Source organism: Anomaloglossus baeobatrachus, chromosome 5, assembly GCF_048569485.1.
Source record: "Anomaloglossus baeobatrachus isolate aAnoBae1 chromosome 5, aAnoBae1.hap1, whole genome shotgun sequence".
Classification (NCBI taxonomy): Eukaryota; Metazoa; Chordata; class Amphibia; order Anura; family Aromobatidae; genus Anomaloglossus; species Anomaloglossus baeobatrachus.
This window is the reverse complement of record NC_134357.1, coordinates 30,001-45,938: the sequence shown is the minus strand read 5'-3', so window position 1 is coordinate 45,938 and position 15,938 is coordinate 30,001. Positions and strand designations below refer to the sequence as shown.

Genomic DNA, 15,938 nt, shown 5'->3' with positions numbered 1-15,938 from the left:
GTGACATCGCCCGTCTCATCGAAAACTTTGGGGAACGCCTCCAGGAAGGTTTGCAGGTGCGAGGTTTTGAGATCTTCTCTCTTCCATAAGAGGTTGAGCCACACAAGGGCCTCCCTTCCTAGGTGGGATATAATGAATGCCATCTTGGCCCGGTTCAATGGAAACTGATGAGCCAGAAGTTCAAAGTGCAGCTTTTATTGGTTGATGAACCCATGGCATTGCTTGGGATCACCATCAAATCGTGAGGAGCAGACAAACAGAGCCTAGAGCTGGGAACAGGAATAACCTGCTGTGCTGGAACTGCAGGATGGGCTGATGCAGATGAGGCAGGCAGGCCCAGGGCATTTAGACGAGTTTTTACAGCCCACAGATAGGTCAGAAACTGATCCTGCTGTTCCTGCTAGTGGGTCATCTGATGCCTCACCATAAGTATTAGAGCTTGGATCAGTGGGGTACATGACCTGAGCACCACGGGACTGAGCTCATCCTGGAGGGGCATGACTGAGCGACTACCATGTCATCACTAGAGCCTCTGATGGTGAGGTTAGGTTTGTGGTTGAAGGTAGCCGCCAGGTACCCCACTCCAGGAGAACTCTCCGTATAGTAGCAGCTGACACCAAGGGTCAGGCTGGCACTTAGCGGACTTAGGTGCAGGGAGGATGGCTGTAGCATACTGCATGGCTGGTGCACACTGGATGGCTGGTGCAGACTGGAAGGAAGGCGGGTACTGGCAGACAGGTATAGGCAGGCACGTACTGGCAGCCAGACTGGTACATCGGACAGGTACTGGAACACAGGTACAGATTAGTGGGTATAGAATACGGGCACAAGATCTGACAACTATCAAACTATAAACACGTTGCTCAGCCACGTCCCATAAGGAAAGGATGCCATAAATACCCAGAGACTGAAAGCCATAGGCTGAGAGGCACTTCTGAGTTAGGGCACGTTGGTCGTTTTGAAGTGGGAAGGTGCGCATGTGCGTTCCCAGGAGACCTGTGCAGCGTGCGTAGGCCCCAGGAGCAGGAGGCAATGACTGGGATAGAAGCCACTCCTGAGCGGCCAGGAAGGTGAGTGCGCCAGCGACCCTGCTGGGGGGGAGTTTGCGGGAAAACGTGGGACACCAGTACCAGCGATACAACTGTCATTCATGACTGCTTCTCTTTGTATGGTCCACCATCTCTCACATTGCTGTTTCTCTCTGCAGGCCCCTCACCCCTCTTCTAATACTGTCATGCATGGCTGTTCTTCTTTATATGGTACACCATTTCAGGTGGCTGCTTCTTTCTGCAAGCCCCTAACCCCCCCGCCTCATACTGTCATGTGTGGCTGCTTTCTTTATACGGTCCACTGTCTCTCACATGGCTGCTTCTGTCTGCATGCCCCTCACCCTCTTCTAATACTGTTGCGCTTGGCTGCCTCTCTTTGTACGGGCCACCGACTCTCGTGGCTGCTTCTCTCTGCAGGCCTCTCACCACCCCTCCTCATACTGTCACAGATGGCGGCTTCTCTTTGTACTGTCCACCGTCTATCACATGGCTTCATCTTTCTGCAGGACCCTAATCCCACCTGCTCATATTGTCATGTGTGGTTGTTTCTTTTTGAACACACCACCATCTCTCACGTGGCTGCCTCTCTCTGCAAGCCCCCCATTCCCTCTCCTTACACTGTCGCACATGGCTGCTTCTCTTTGCACAGGCCATCGCCTCATACTGTTGTGGGTGGTTGTTTCTTTTTGTACATGCCACCGTCTCTCAAGTGGCTGCTTTTTTCTGCAGACCCTCCATCCCCTTTCCTCATAGTGTTATGCGTGACTGCTTCTTTGCACAGGCCATCGCCTCACATGGCTGCGCCTCTCTGCTGGCCCCTCATCATTCCTCTTCACAATGTCACACATGGCTGCTTCTCTCTGCATGCCCTTAATCGCCCCTCCCCTCATAGTGGCACATGTGGGTGCTTCTCTTTGTATGGGCCACCATCTTTCATGTGGCTGCTCCTCTCTGCATGCCCATAATCCCCCCTTTTTCATACAGTCACGAGTGGGTGCTACTCTTTGCACAGGGCACCATCCCTCACGTGGCTGCTCCTCTCTGCAGGCCTCTGACACTGTTGCGCGTGGCTGCTCCTCTCTGCAGGCCTCTGACACTGTTGCGCATGGCTGCTCCTCTCTGCAGGCCTCTCACAGTGTCGCACCTCTCTGCAGGCCTCTCACAGTGTCGCGCCTCTCTGCAGGCCTCTCACAGTGTCGCGCCTCTCTGCAGGCCTCTCACAGTGTCGCGCCTCTCTGCAGACCTCTGACACTGTCGCGCCTCTCTGCAGGCCTCTGACACTGTCGCGCCTCTCTGCAGGCCTCTGACACTGTCGCGCCTCTCTGCAGGCCTCTGACAGTGTCGCGCCTATCCTATCTTGTCTTTAATTTATTTGTTTTTCCAGATAAAGACAGAACAGAGAATCGTGCCAGAGGAGAGGACCCTCCACACTCAGCAAGTGGAGCCTCTGCCCCTATATGATAGTTCAGAGCCTCCCAAGCGGAAACTGCCGGTCGGTCCCTCTGTCTTCTCCATAGATGTGGGTTATGAATGTTTTGAGACCGGGACTGGACAGGTAATTACATCACAAGGAGCTATTGTGAGATGTGAAATCTGAAGCTGCGTGCGACCATCTAATGATATTCCTGTGTAGTCGATGGCCACTGTGCGAATACTAGTCCTCCCTGTGAGATGTGTGTGGTCTGTGTGATCAGTCATATCACTGGCGGTCTTCAGTTCATTGGAATCAAAGAGTGAACTGCCGTTTCTTAGGCCCTGTGCGCACACTGTGAATTTGCCGCGATTTTGCTGCATGAATTGCTGCAGAAAATGTTCATAACCTTTCTGCAGTCATTCCCCAGCAAAACCTAAGGTAAAAAATAAATGGTGTGCGCACACTGCATGTCACTTCTGCAGGTACCTGCGTTTTTTTGCCATAGATAATAAATTTATAATATTAAAATTAAAAAACCGAAGGGACCAACCCGTGGAAAAACTGCGTCAAAAACGTGAGTGCGGTTTTACTGTTACGGTTTTTGCTGCGTGTGCGGTATTCTGCCAGAGGGTGTGTATTTTTCTTAAGAAAAGTCCATTTTCTAGTGTGCACATAGCCTTATTGATTCTATGATAGTTTCTGCCCGTCTTCTAGAATATTGTGGTATTCCTCAAATATTTCCTCCATGTTTCTAGCATTTACAGACAAGGCTAATACTTGCTGTAGGTGATGTAAAGTAGATGAAAGTATTCCTTCAGCAGAAGTAGTGATAGCACTATGGACGCTGTCATTTCCGGCTTGGTTTGGGTCTGACTGCTCAAATTAGTGGAGCCAAAGGCATAATACAGATGCATACAGCCTCATTTACTGATAGGCACAGGATTGCACTTCTGCAGGTGAAATTGGGAGGACTTTCTGTCCCTTATTTTCTCAGGAAGGTGGCTAACAGGTTGGATCCCGCTGATAATAGGCTTAAGGCTCCGTCACACACAACGAGATCGCTAACGAGATCGTTGTGTCACCGTTTCCGTGACGCAGCAGCGATCTCGTTATGTGTGACACCTACCAGCGATCAGGCCTCTGCTGTGAGATCTCTAGTCGTTGCAGAATGGTTGGGACCATTTTCTTCAAAGGCGATGTCCTGCTGGGCAGGACGCATCACTGTGTTTGAGGCCTACCAACGACCTCCTAACACAGTCCCAACACTGCCGAGATCGTTATACAGGTCGCTGATCGTTACTGCGTCGTTGGTAAGATCTGACTGTGTGACATCTCACCAGCGACCTCCCAGCAACTTACCAGCGATCCTTATCAGGTCGCATCATTTTCGGGATCGCTGGTAAGTCGTTAAATGTGATGGGCGCTTTAAGTCAGTTCCCGGCTCTGTGCTTTAACCTCCCCAGGTAGGACAACACCTTTACCATGAGATTGTGATGATTTTTGCATATTACTCTCTTCTTTCTGCAGGTTGGCGTACATTATAACTCTCTGGATTTTGAGCCTGTGAATTTCTTCGCTCTTGGCTCTCCGATTGGCATGTTCCTTACAGTGCGAGGCATGGACAGGATTGATGAGAACTATAGACTGCCGACATGTAAAGGATTCTTCAACATTTACCACCCAGTATGTTATGAGTAGGGTTCATCCCATCCATATCTGTAGGGATGTCTTCAAGACCTGACGCTGTTGGTTTCTCTCTGCAGCTGGATCCTGTTGCCTATAGATTGGAACCAATGATTCTACCAGATCTGGATCTGAAGCCCCTCCTGGTCCCACATCACAAGGGCAGAAAGCGCTTACACCTCGGTATGTGAACCAAGGAGAAAAGCACCAGCATGAAAATGAGCACACCTCTAGAATAATAAAGATTCATGTCAGTGATATTACACACAGTAAAAACACTTAAAGGGAGCTGTCTCCAGCTGCAGCCACCACCAGTGAGTCCTTATATACAGTATGCCAGAATACTGTGTATTAGAGCCTAGGCCACTCTGTAGAATGTAAAAATCACCTTTATAATATTCACCTAGAGGCGGTCCGGTCAGATAGGTGTTGCGGGTCTGGCACCTCCTTCATCTTGTGCTATCTCTGTCCTCTTCCTACCCAGCGCAATGTAGATGACAGGCTGTGAGGGCAGATCAAAGTATTATAGGCGGTCTTGCACCTTTCCTCGCGCCTGCGCATTACAGTACTTTGATCTGCACTCAACAGGACAGATCAATGTGCACATGCGCAGGAGCGCAATGCCGGCCCATGTGAATGATGTAGGGCGCGTCATCCATACTTTGCTGAGAAGAAGGAGGACAGTGATTTCACAAAATGGAGGAGGCACCGTACCCGCGACCAGCGACACCCATCAGACCGATCCGCCCCTAGGTGAGTATAATAAAGGTGTTTTTTACATTATACAGAACGGCCTGGGCTCTTATGTATTGCATTCTGGAATACTGTATATAAGGGCTGACTGGTGGTGGCTGCCGCTCATAAGGGAAAATTCTGGTGACCGCTTCACTTTCAAACCATGCAAGATAATGCCTACGTGTATAGGTGTCTGACACCCCCTACATGAGCTGAATGCTCTCTAGGCTAGTGAGTTGTTGGTAAGAATAAGAAAGCAATTCCCAACAACATGAGCAAAATGTCATTGGGGAAAGGGCATAAGAAGCCGCCCGTTCCATTGGAAAAATAATAATATTGTGGGTCACAAATAGTGACCCATCCAAACCAGCAGGAGTGAACACAATACATATAAAAACAAGAAATAAGCAGCTTAAGATACTTATACCAAGGCGTCCCCAGGCTGAAATGTGTGCCGTGATACACAGTGTAGAATCATAGAGAAGCAAAGATGGAGCACAGATGGTGGGTCAGGCGTATCGCCGCACTAAGACGGCTTCATCAGGGAGGGCACAAGCTGAATTGTGTGACTATATCCCCCTCACCTTGGTGTTCTCACATATGCCCATATCACCATGTATGCGACTTTCATATATATGTGTGTATATATATATATATATATATATATATATATATATATCATTATATGTGTATTGACTATATGGGGCGTACATACAGTACAGACCAAAAGTTTGAACACCCCTTCTCATTCAAAAAGGTTTTCTTTATTTTCATGACTCTGAAAATTGTAGATTCACCTGTAGGCATCAAAACTATGAATTAACACATGTGGAATGAAATACGTAACAAAAAAGTGTGAAACAACTGACAATATGTCTGATATTCTAGGTTCTTCAAAGTAGCCACCTTTTGCTGTGATTACTGCTTTGCACACTCTTGGCATTCTCTTGATGAGCTTCAAGAGGTAGTCACTGCAAATGGTCTTCCAACAGTCTTGAAGGAGTTCCCAGACATGCTTAGCACTTGTTGGCCCTTTTGCCTTCACTCTGCGGTCCAGTTCTCCCCAAACCATCTTGATTGAGTTCAGGTCTGGTGACTGTGGAGGCCAGGTCATCTGGTGTAGCACCCCATCACTTTCCTTCTTTGTCAAATAGCCCTTACACAGCCTGGAGGTGTGTTTGGGGTCATTGTCCTGTTGAAAAATAAATGATGGTCCAACTAAACCGGATGGAATAGCACGCCGCTGAAAGATGCTGTGGTAGCCATGCTGGTTCAGTATGCCTTCAATTTTGAATAAATCCCCAACAGTGTCACCAGCAAAACACCATCACACCTCCTCCTCCATGCTTCACGGTGGGAACCAGGCATGGAGACTCCATCTGTTCATCTTTTTCTGCGTCGCACAAACACACGGTGGTTGGATCCAAAGATCTCAAATTTGGACTCATCAGACCAAAGTACAGATTTCCACTGGTCTAATGTCCATTCCTTGTGTTCTTTAGCCCAAACAAGTCTCTTCTGCTTGTTGCCTGTCCTTGGCAGTGGTTTCCTAGCAGCTATTTTACCATGAAGGCCTGCTGCACAAAGTCTCCTCTTAACAATTGTTCTAGAGATGTGTCTGCTGCTAGAACTCTGTGTGGCATTGACCTGGTCTCTAATCTGAGCTGCTGTTAACCTGCGATTTCTGAGGCTGGTGACTCGGATAAACTTATCCTCCGCAGCAGAGGTGACTCTTGGTCTTCCTTTCCTGGTGCGGTCCTCATGTGAGCCAGTTTCTTTGTAGCGTTTGATGGTTTTTGCCACTGCACGTGGTGACACTTTTTCAAAGTTTTCCCAATTTTTCAGTCTGACTGACCTTCATTTCTTAACCTTCGTCCGGCTGAATAGGTACAATTGTAACTATTCCCTTTTTAAATTGCAATCATTTTTTTTTTTCGAAAAGCCATAGAGTGCTGAAATTTCGTGACATCTCAGCAGTTTTGGTCCAGAATATATTGGCCAAATTTCAATAAAATATCTCCACCCCCTTCCGAGATAAGGGGTCGAGAAATTTTGGCAAAATTATGCAGCCTGACAAAGGTTAAAGTAATGATGGCCACTTGTTTTTCTTAGCTGTTTTTTCTTGTTAATACAAATTCTAATAGTCTATTCAGTAGGACTATCAGCTGTGTATCTACCAGACGTCAACACACACACAACTGATGGTCCCAACCCCATTTATAAGGCAAGAAATCCCACTTATTAAACCTGAGAGGGCACACCTGTGAAGTGAGAACCATTTCCGGTGACTACCTCTTGAAGCTCATCAAGAGAATGCCAAGAGTGTGCAACGCAGTAATCAAAGCAAAAGGTGGCGACTTTGAAGAACCTAGAATATAAGACATATTTTCAGGTGTTTCACACTTTTTTGTTAAGTATTTAATTCCACATGTGTTAATTCATAGTTTTGATGCCTTCAATGTGAATCTACAATTTTCAGAGTCATGAACATAAAGAAAACAATTTGAATGAGAAGGTGTGTCCAAACTTTTGGCCCTGTACTGTACATTCTACGTCTGTTTGTGATGGTTCTGTGCTTATATGTATACACTATGATGGCATTCTTATTCTTAGGTTTGTGCTATTATTATATCGTCGTTTGGTTGTTAACAATCAATCATATTTTTCATTCTGATCTGCGCTCTGTGTATTGTGCACTGCCGCTTGTTTGAATGGGTCACAATATTGTTATCTTTCCAATGCAACGGGCGGCTTCTTTTGCTCCTTCTCCATTTACATTCTGCTCATGTTGTTGGAAATTGCTTTCCTATTCTTACCAACAACTCACTAGCCTGGAGGCGTTATCTTGCTATATGGAGGCGTTGTCTTGCTATATGGAGGCGTTGTCTTGCCATATTTAGGCGTTGTCTTGCCATATGGAGGCATTGTCTTGCTATATGGAGGCATTGTCTTGCAATATGGAGGCATTGTCTTGCAATATGGAGGCATTGTCTTGCTATATGGAGGCATTGTCTTGCTATACGGAGGCATTGTCTTGCTATACGGAGGCGTTGTCTTGCTATACGGAGGCGTTGTCTTGCTATACGGAGGCGTTGTCTTGCTATACGGAGGCGTTGTCTTGCTATAAGGAGGCATTATCTTGTTATACGGAGGCGTTGTCTTGCTATACGGAGGAGTTGGCGTTGTCTTGATATACGGAGGCGTTGTCTTGCTATATGGAAGCGTTGTCTTGCTATATGGAGGCGCTATCTTGCGTGGTTTTCAGTGTTTATTAATAATATGCCTCTCTTATACTCGGAGTTGTGCTCCTTTTCATGCTGGTGCTCTTCTCGTTTCGTTATTGCTCTTTGCTAGCATGGAGCGCCCCTATATTGCTGCGCTCTTCATGGTTATTTCCACCGTGGTTTGTGGCTTGTAATTAATGCTTGGATGGCACGAGATTGCTCTGCAATGACCACAATGCACACATCTCCTTGTTCGGCAGAATTGAAGGAAAGCCTAAGCCGCATGGGATCTGACCTCAAGCATGGCTTCATCAGCTCTCTCCGTTCGGCATGGCAGACCCTGAATGAATTTGCCCGTGCTCACACGTCTTCATCTCAGCTCCAGGCAGAGTTGGAAAAGGTCGCTGACCAAATTAAAGAAGAGGAGGATAAACAGGAAGTGGAAGGTAACTGTGTGCTGTGTATAGAACCCCAAAAATGCTCCGGAGCCCCAAAACTGAACCCATCCTTTTTACTACAATTTCAGCTGAAAAGCTGGAGAGCTCTGAGCCCTGGCGAGAAGAGGATCTGTCTGTGAAGATCGGCATGTTGAATGGGGGACGCAGGATTGACTACGTCCTTCAGGAGAAACCTATTGAGAGCTTTAATGAATATCTGTTTGCGCTCCAGAGTCACCTCTGCTACTGGTGAGTGTCGGGGAGGTCACATGTGGGAGCCCGGTGAGGCCGAGGAAACGTGTATCCAGCTCAACAAAGGAACCATTAAACCAACAACATCCAGAGACCAGAAATAGAAACAATTTGTTTCTGCTATGACCCCGTAACTTTCTAGATACACCATGAAAAAATGGGGCTTGATAGCACCAGAAACGCATTGGTTCTTTTTACGGTATATACCGTATTTTTCGCTTAATAAGACGCACCTGATTATAAGACGCACCCCCAAATTTGGTGAAGGAAAAGAGAATTTTTATTTTTTTTTTAATGTTAAATGGGGTCCGTCTTAAAATGCCAGTGTCCATCTAACAAATCATATGGGGTATATGTCCCTCATAGCCCCCCCATCCTAAAATTAGCCCCCTTTAATCTGGATATGGCCCCCTTATATTGAATATAGCCCCCTTGTGCTGGCACACGTCCCCCAGTGATGCCACACGTCCCCTATTGCTGGCACACGCCCCTATTGCTGGCACACGTCCCCCTGTGCTGGAACACATCCCCTATTGCTGGCACATATCCCCTACAGCTTGTACAGGTCTCCTTTAGATGTCACATGTCTCCTACAGCTGGCACAGGTCACCTATGGATGGCACACGTCCCCCTGTGCTGCCCATGGCCCCCTATAGATGGCACACATCCCCCTGTGTTAGATATGGCCCCCTATGGATGGCACACGTCCCCGTGTTAGATATGGCCCCCTATGGATGGCACACGTTCCCCTGTATTAGATATGGCCCCCTATGGATGGCACACGTCCCCCTGTGTTAGATATGGCCCCCTATGGATGGCACACGTCCCCCTGTGTTAGATATGGCCCCCTATGGATGGCACACACCTCTCCCTGTGTTAGATATGGCCCCCTATGGATGGCACACCTCCCCCTGTGTTAGATATGGCCCCCATGCTGCTGCCCAAAGTAAAATAAAACACTCTTTCCTTACCTTCTCCAGTGCTGTCCTCCCTCGTGTCTGCCTCCATGCTGCTGAGCTCCTGCACTTCCTGGTTCTCGGTGCCGGTCATGTGATCGGCACAGCAGAGTGATATCATCTTTGCGTGCCTGATCACAGTGGCAGCAGTGAGACTGGGAGATCAGCGCTGGAGAGGGTAAATAAAGAGTTTTTTATTTTACTATGGGCAGCAGCATGGAGGCCATATCTAACACAGGAGGGGCGTGTGCCTTCAAAGGAGGGCGCAGGCAGATAGAATATGCGCCACTGCCCCAGCCCATCACTGTGGTGCGGTTTCAGCACCACGGTGATGGACAGCGGCAGTGCATATTATATGAGCGGGAGCAGGAGATCTAACGCTGCCTCCTGCAGCTTTCACCAGCCCCCAGCAGCACTGCAGAGCTGCCCCCACCTCCCCTGGACTCTGTAGTGTGTGTATGTATGTGTGTGTGTTTGTGTATGTGTGTGTATGTGTATGTGTGGAGATATATATATATATATATATATATATCTATCATTGCCTTATTCTGTCTGTCTTGCTCCAAAATTGTGGCCTTACGGTGACAAACAGCGGATTGGACGCTGGGCTCGCCATGGCCCCGCCCCCCCACACGGATTGGCCGCTCGCCTCGGCTCTGCCCCCTCGCGCGGATTGGCCTCTCGCCCCGGCCCCCTGCACGCATTGGCAACTCGGCCACGCCCCGCCCCCCTCACGCATTGCACGCTCGCTCTGGCCCCGCCCCCCGCACGCATTCCCTGAACCGACTCCCAGGTGAGTGCTGTACCCCCGGGAGCCTACATCAGCGTACGCTGGTGTGGGCTCCCGTGCGAGCGGGGGCGGGGTACGCTGGTAACCATGTAATATTGTAGCATGGTTACCAGCGTACACCGGCTCCCAGGTGAGCGCATCAAAGTCCTGCAGCGGCGGCACACACACACACGCACACACATAAGAACAGACACACACACACACATCAGATCACACTCACTCTCACACACACCTCACACACACATCAGATCGCATCCACACACTCACAACATCCCGTGATATCGCTTGCTTCTCGGCGGCGATCCTGTGTGTGCAGTGATCTTCCAGGACCTGCCGGAGGATCACATGGCCGGAAGCATGTGGTATCTCCGAATGTTGTGATTGTGTGAGCGCTGTGCGATATCGTCAGTGTGTGTGTGTGTGCGTGTATGCGATCGGATGTGTGTGAGTGTGCTCTGATGTGTGAGTGTGTGTGTGTGTGTGCGTGTATGCGATCGGATCTGTGAGTGTCGGCAGAGGAGCACGGCGTGCAGCACAGCTGCTGGGACCGCCCACCGGTGGGCACAGGGAGAAGTGGGGTGTGTGTGTGAGTGTATGCGATCAGATGTGTGCGTGTATACTGTCTGATGTGTGACTGTGGAGCACGATGGGGGGTGCACAGCATGAGGGATGGAGCACGATGGGGAGTGCGCAGCATGGGGGATGGAGCACGATGGGGAGTTCGCAGCATGGGGGATGGAGCACAATGGGGAGTGCGCAGCATGGGGGATGGAGCATGATGAGGAGTGCGCAGCATGGGGGATGGAGCATGATGAGGAGTGCGCAGCATGGGGGATGGAGCACGATGGGGAGTGCGCAGCATGGGGGATGGAGCACGATGGGGAGTGCGCAGCATGGGGGATGGAGCACGATGGGGAGTGCGCAGCATGGGGGATGGAGCACGATGGGGAGTGCGCAGCATGGGGGATGGAGCACAATGGGGGTGCGCAGCATGGGGGATGGAGCACAATGGGGAGTGCGCAGCATAAAGCACGATGGGGAGTGCGCAGCATGGGGGATGGAGCACGATGGGGAGTGCGCAGCATGGGGGATGGAGCACGATGAGGAGTGCGGGATGGAGCACGATGGGGGGTGCGCAGCATGGGGGATGGAGCACGATGGGGAGTGCGCAGCATGGGGGATGGAGCACGATGGGGAGTGCGCAGCATGGGGGAATGGAGCACGATGGGGAGTGCGCAGCATGGGGGATGGAGCACGATGGGGAGTGCGCAGTATGGGGGATAGAGCACGATGGGGAGTGCGCAGCATGGGGGATGGAGCACAATCGGGAATGCGCAGCATGGGGGATGGAGCACGATCGGGAATGCGCAGCATGGGGGATGGAGCACGATGGGGAATGCGCAGCATGGGGGATGGAGCACGATGGGGAGTGCGCAGCATGGGGGATGAAGCACAATGGGGAGTGCGTAGCATGGAGGATGGAGCACGATGGGGGGTGCGCAGCATGGGGGATGGAGCACGATGGGGGGTGCGCAGCATGGGGGATGGAGCACGATGGGGGGTGCGCAGCATGGGGGATGGAGCACGATGGGGGGTGCGCAGCATGGGGGATGGAGCACGATGGGGGGTGCGCAGCATGGGGGGTGCGCAGCATGGGGGATGGAGCATGAGGGGGGGTGCTCAGCATGGGGGATGGAGCACGATGGGGGGTGCACACCCCCCAAAACACACACACACACACATACACACACACCGCCACACACGCACTGCACAACACACCACACACACACTGGGAACCACAAACACCGCCCTACACAGACACCCACACACACAGACAACGCCGCACACACACAACACCCAACACACAAACACCGCGACACACACAAATATATGCACATAACGCACAACACACACATTGCACAAAACATACCTCCCCCAAAACACACACACACCCCACACCCACACAAACCGCGCAACACACACACACAACGCTACAGACACACAGCGCTTTACAAACAACGCAACACACAAACAACGCCGCTCTCAACCCCCGCCACACCCAGACAACACCCAGAACATGTACAGCGCCCTACACAAACACTTGGTAACTACACACAACAACATATATAATTAACTACACAATACGTAAATTCTAGACTACCCGATGCGTAGAATCGGGCCACCTTCTAGTATGTATGTGTATATATATATAATATATATATGTGTATATATATATATATAATATATATACTAGCTGTACTGCCCGGGTTAATAACTGTTGTTAACAAAATAGAATGCATTAACAAAAATTTATCCTGCACACAATATCCGCTGCCCGGGATAGTAACTGTCTCTCTGGTTCTCTCCTATTCTCTGTCCGTCTCCCCCTCTGTATATATCTCTCTGTCTATCTCTCTATCTCTTTGTCTGTCTCTTCTGTCTCTTTCCCTGTCTGTCTCTGACTGTCTCTGTCTCTTTCTCCATCTGTCTATCTATCTCTTTCCTTGTCTGTCTATCTCTCTCTGTCTCTTTCCCTGTGTCTGTCTCTTTCCCTGTGCTCTTTCTCCATCTCTTTCCCTGTCTGTCTATCTCTCTCTTTCCCTGTCTGTCTCTATCCCTGTGTCTGTCTCTATCCCTGTGTCTGTCTCTATCCCTGTGTCTGTCTCTATCCCTGTGTCTGTCTCTATCCCTGTGTCTGTCTCTATCCCTGTGTCTGTCTCTATCCCTGTGTCTGTCTCTATCCCTGTGTCTGTCTCTATCCCTGTGTCTGTCTCTATCCCTGTGTCTGTCTCTATCCCTGTGTCTGTCTCTATCCCTGTGTCTGTCTCTTTCCCTGTGTCTGTCTCTTTACCTGTGTCTGTCTCTTTACCTGTGTCTGTCTCTTTACCTGTGTCTGTCTCTTTACCTGTGTCTGTCTCTTTACCTGTGTCTGTCTCTTTCCCTGTCTGTGTCTGTCTCTTTCCCTGTCTGTGTCTGTCTCTTTCCCTGTCTGTGTCTGTCTCTTTCCCTGTCTGTGTCTGTCTCTTTCCCTGTCTGTCTGTCTCTTTCCCTGTCTGTGTCTGTCTCTTTCCCTGTCTGTCTGTCTCTTTCCCTGTCTGTGTCTGTCTCTTTCCCTGTCTGTGTCTGTCTCTTTATCTGTCTGTGTCTGTCTCTTTATCTGTCTGTGTCTGTCTCTTTATCTGTCTGTGTCTGTCTCTTTATCTGTCTGTGTCTGTCTCTTTATCTGTCTGTGTCTGTCTCTTTATCTGTCTGTGTCTGTCTCTCTTTATCTGTCTGTGTCTGTCTCTTTCCCTGTCAGTCTGTCTCTTTGTGTCTGTCTCTTACCCTGTCTGTGTCTTCCTCTTTCCCCAGCTGCATTGTGACACGCCAACATTCCGTATAAGGGCGTGGCTGCGCATTCTTCTGAAGTTCTGGCTGCACTGTGGCTCCCAGCTCCATTCGCTTTAATGGAGGCTGTTTTTTCAGTGAATAACTGTAAAGCGCGGGGTTAAAATTTCCCCTCAAAACATAGCCTATGACGCTCTCGGGGTCCAGAAGTGTGTGTGCAAAATTTTGTGGCTGTAGCTGCGACGGTGCAGATGCCAATCCCGGACATACATACACACACACACATACACACATTCAGCTTTATATATTAGATAGCTGTACTACCCGGCTTCGCCCGGGTTAATAACTGTTGTTAACAAAATAGAATGTATTAACAAAAATGTATTCTGCACAAAAAACAACAAAACAAATACAGTGGTACCTTGCTTAACGAGAACAATCCGTTCTGGGACTGTGCTTGTTAATTAATTTACTCGTTCAGCAGACCAAGATTTCCCATAGGAAATCATTGCAATGCTGACAATTCGTTCCACAATGTGTTAAATGTCCCATCCTGGTCCCCTATTCTATCATTCCACACATGCACAAACGCATACAAACATGTACAAACACACACAAACTCACACAAGCACACATGCACATGCACATATTATATGCTCACCTTACCTTCCGTTCCATCGCCGGTCTCCTGGGACTTGCTGTTCTCCGGTGCGGGCCGTGTATCAGGTAACCATAACGACGAGGGCGGAACTTCCTGCCAGAGCGCTGACGTCAAAGGCAGAGCCACTTGCCTCTGATTGGCCAGCGCGCTGCCTTTGACAAGCGGTGAAAGGAACCAGGAAGTTCCTGCTTCATTGCTATGGATGCCAATGCCTGGAGTGGAGTGGAGCAGAGCGCCGCGGCGCACTACAGGACCCAGGAGGCCGGCGATGAAACGGAAGGTACAGATATTATATGCTCACCTTACCTTCCGTTCCACCGCCGGCCTCATGGTACTTGTAGTTCGCCGCGATGTACCCGGGAACTACAAGAACCATGAGCCCGGCGGTGGAACGGAAGGTAAGGTGAGCATAATACTGTGTGTGTGTGTGTGTGTGTGTGTGTGTGTGTGTATGTTTGTGTGTATTTGTGCGTACATGTTTGTGTTTGTGTGGACTGCAAGTGCAGGTTGGAGCGCGGTGGGTGGACGGAACCGGAAGTGTGTGAGGTGAGGATTTCGCTCGTACAGCAAAGCTTTCTCGTAAAGTGGGTTACAAATTTATAGAAAGCGTTGCTTGTTAAGCGAAATTCTCGTTAAGTGAGTTACTCGTTGTCACGAACCACCGGGGGGGTCACTCAGAAATCCCACCGCTGCCACCAATATGTCACGAACCACCAGGGAGGGTCACTCAGAAATCCCCCGTGCTGGCCACCAATGTCACGATTGGGGGGTAACAAGTGGGGGTCACCCCTCCTTTATACCTCCCGACCGACAGACAGAGCAAGTGACGCGCTCTCTAGCGCCCCTCTTATAGTCAGGCCAATTATGGAATTGCCCGACAATAAGCAAGGAGGCCGCTATACTACTTATGCCGATTATTGAAGGGTCCCCGGTGAGAGTAGGGTATATATTCCCCCGACCTCCGCGGGCGGAATATATAAGAACCTCCTCGCCTCTAACTGGCCGCCCCACAATGATCCTTGGCACACACTCGCTGCCACCAACCGACTTACGGTAACTATTAGCCGAACACACAGGCGTGGGGTTCAAGATCGAGATAACAGAACAGCCCAAGATTAATTATATAATTTAATCGGCCTAAGCCACACTAGAAACTACAATATATACAATAGGGGATCTACAGAATATACATAGGTCAGAGTACAGTTACAATCAAAGCATGGTTTACAAACAGGCATACACAGTTCGAGCAGTTACCTTGTGCGTCTGGCCACACGGGGGCGCCGTGGACCAGGTTTCCAGGATCTCCCTCACAGGTCTTCCCTGACCAGACCCCCGAGCAAAAGAACACTGGAAAATGGCCAAATTGGGGTTATCAACCTGGGCAAATCCAGGTCCCCTTCTACCTTA

At 49.6% G+C, this 15,938-nt stretch overlaps 1 protein-coding gene across 1 annotated transcript in view; it reads left to right on the top strand.

Annotated features, from left to right (window-relative positions):
• Positions 1 to 15,938, top strand: part of SEC23IP (SEC23 interacting protein) — a 196,705-nt gene that overhangs the window by 160,802 nt on the left and 19,965 nt on the right. Inside the window, exons 13-17 of the mRNA XM_075348129.1 lie at positions 2,434 to 2,604; positions 3,991 to 4,146; positions 4,227 to 4,329; positions 8,366 to 8,551; positions 8,632 to 8,791. Of these exons, the coding sequence (XP_075204244.1) occupies positions 2,434 to 2,604; positions 3,991 to 4,146; positions 4,227 to 4,329; positions 8,366 to 8,551; positions 8,632 to 8,791 (776 nt within the window). The remainder of the gene's footprint in view (positions 1 to 2,433; positions 2,605 to 3,990; positions 4,147 to 4,226; positions 4,330 to 8,365; positions 8,552 to 8,631; positions 8,792 to 15,938) is intronic.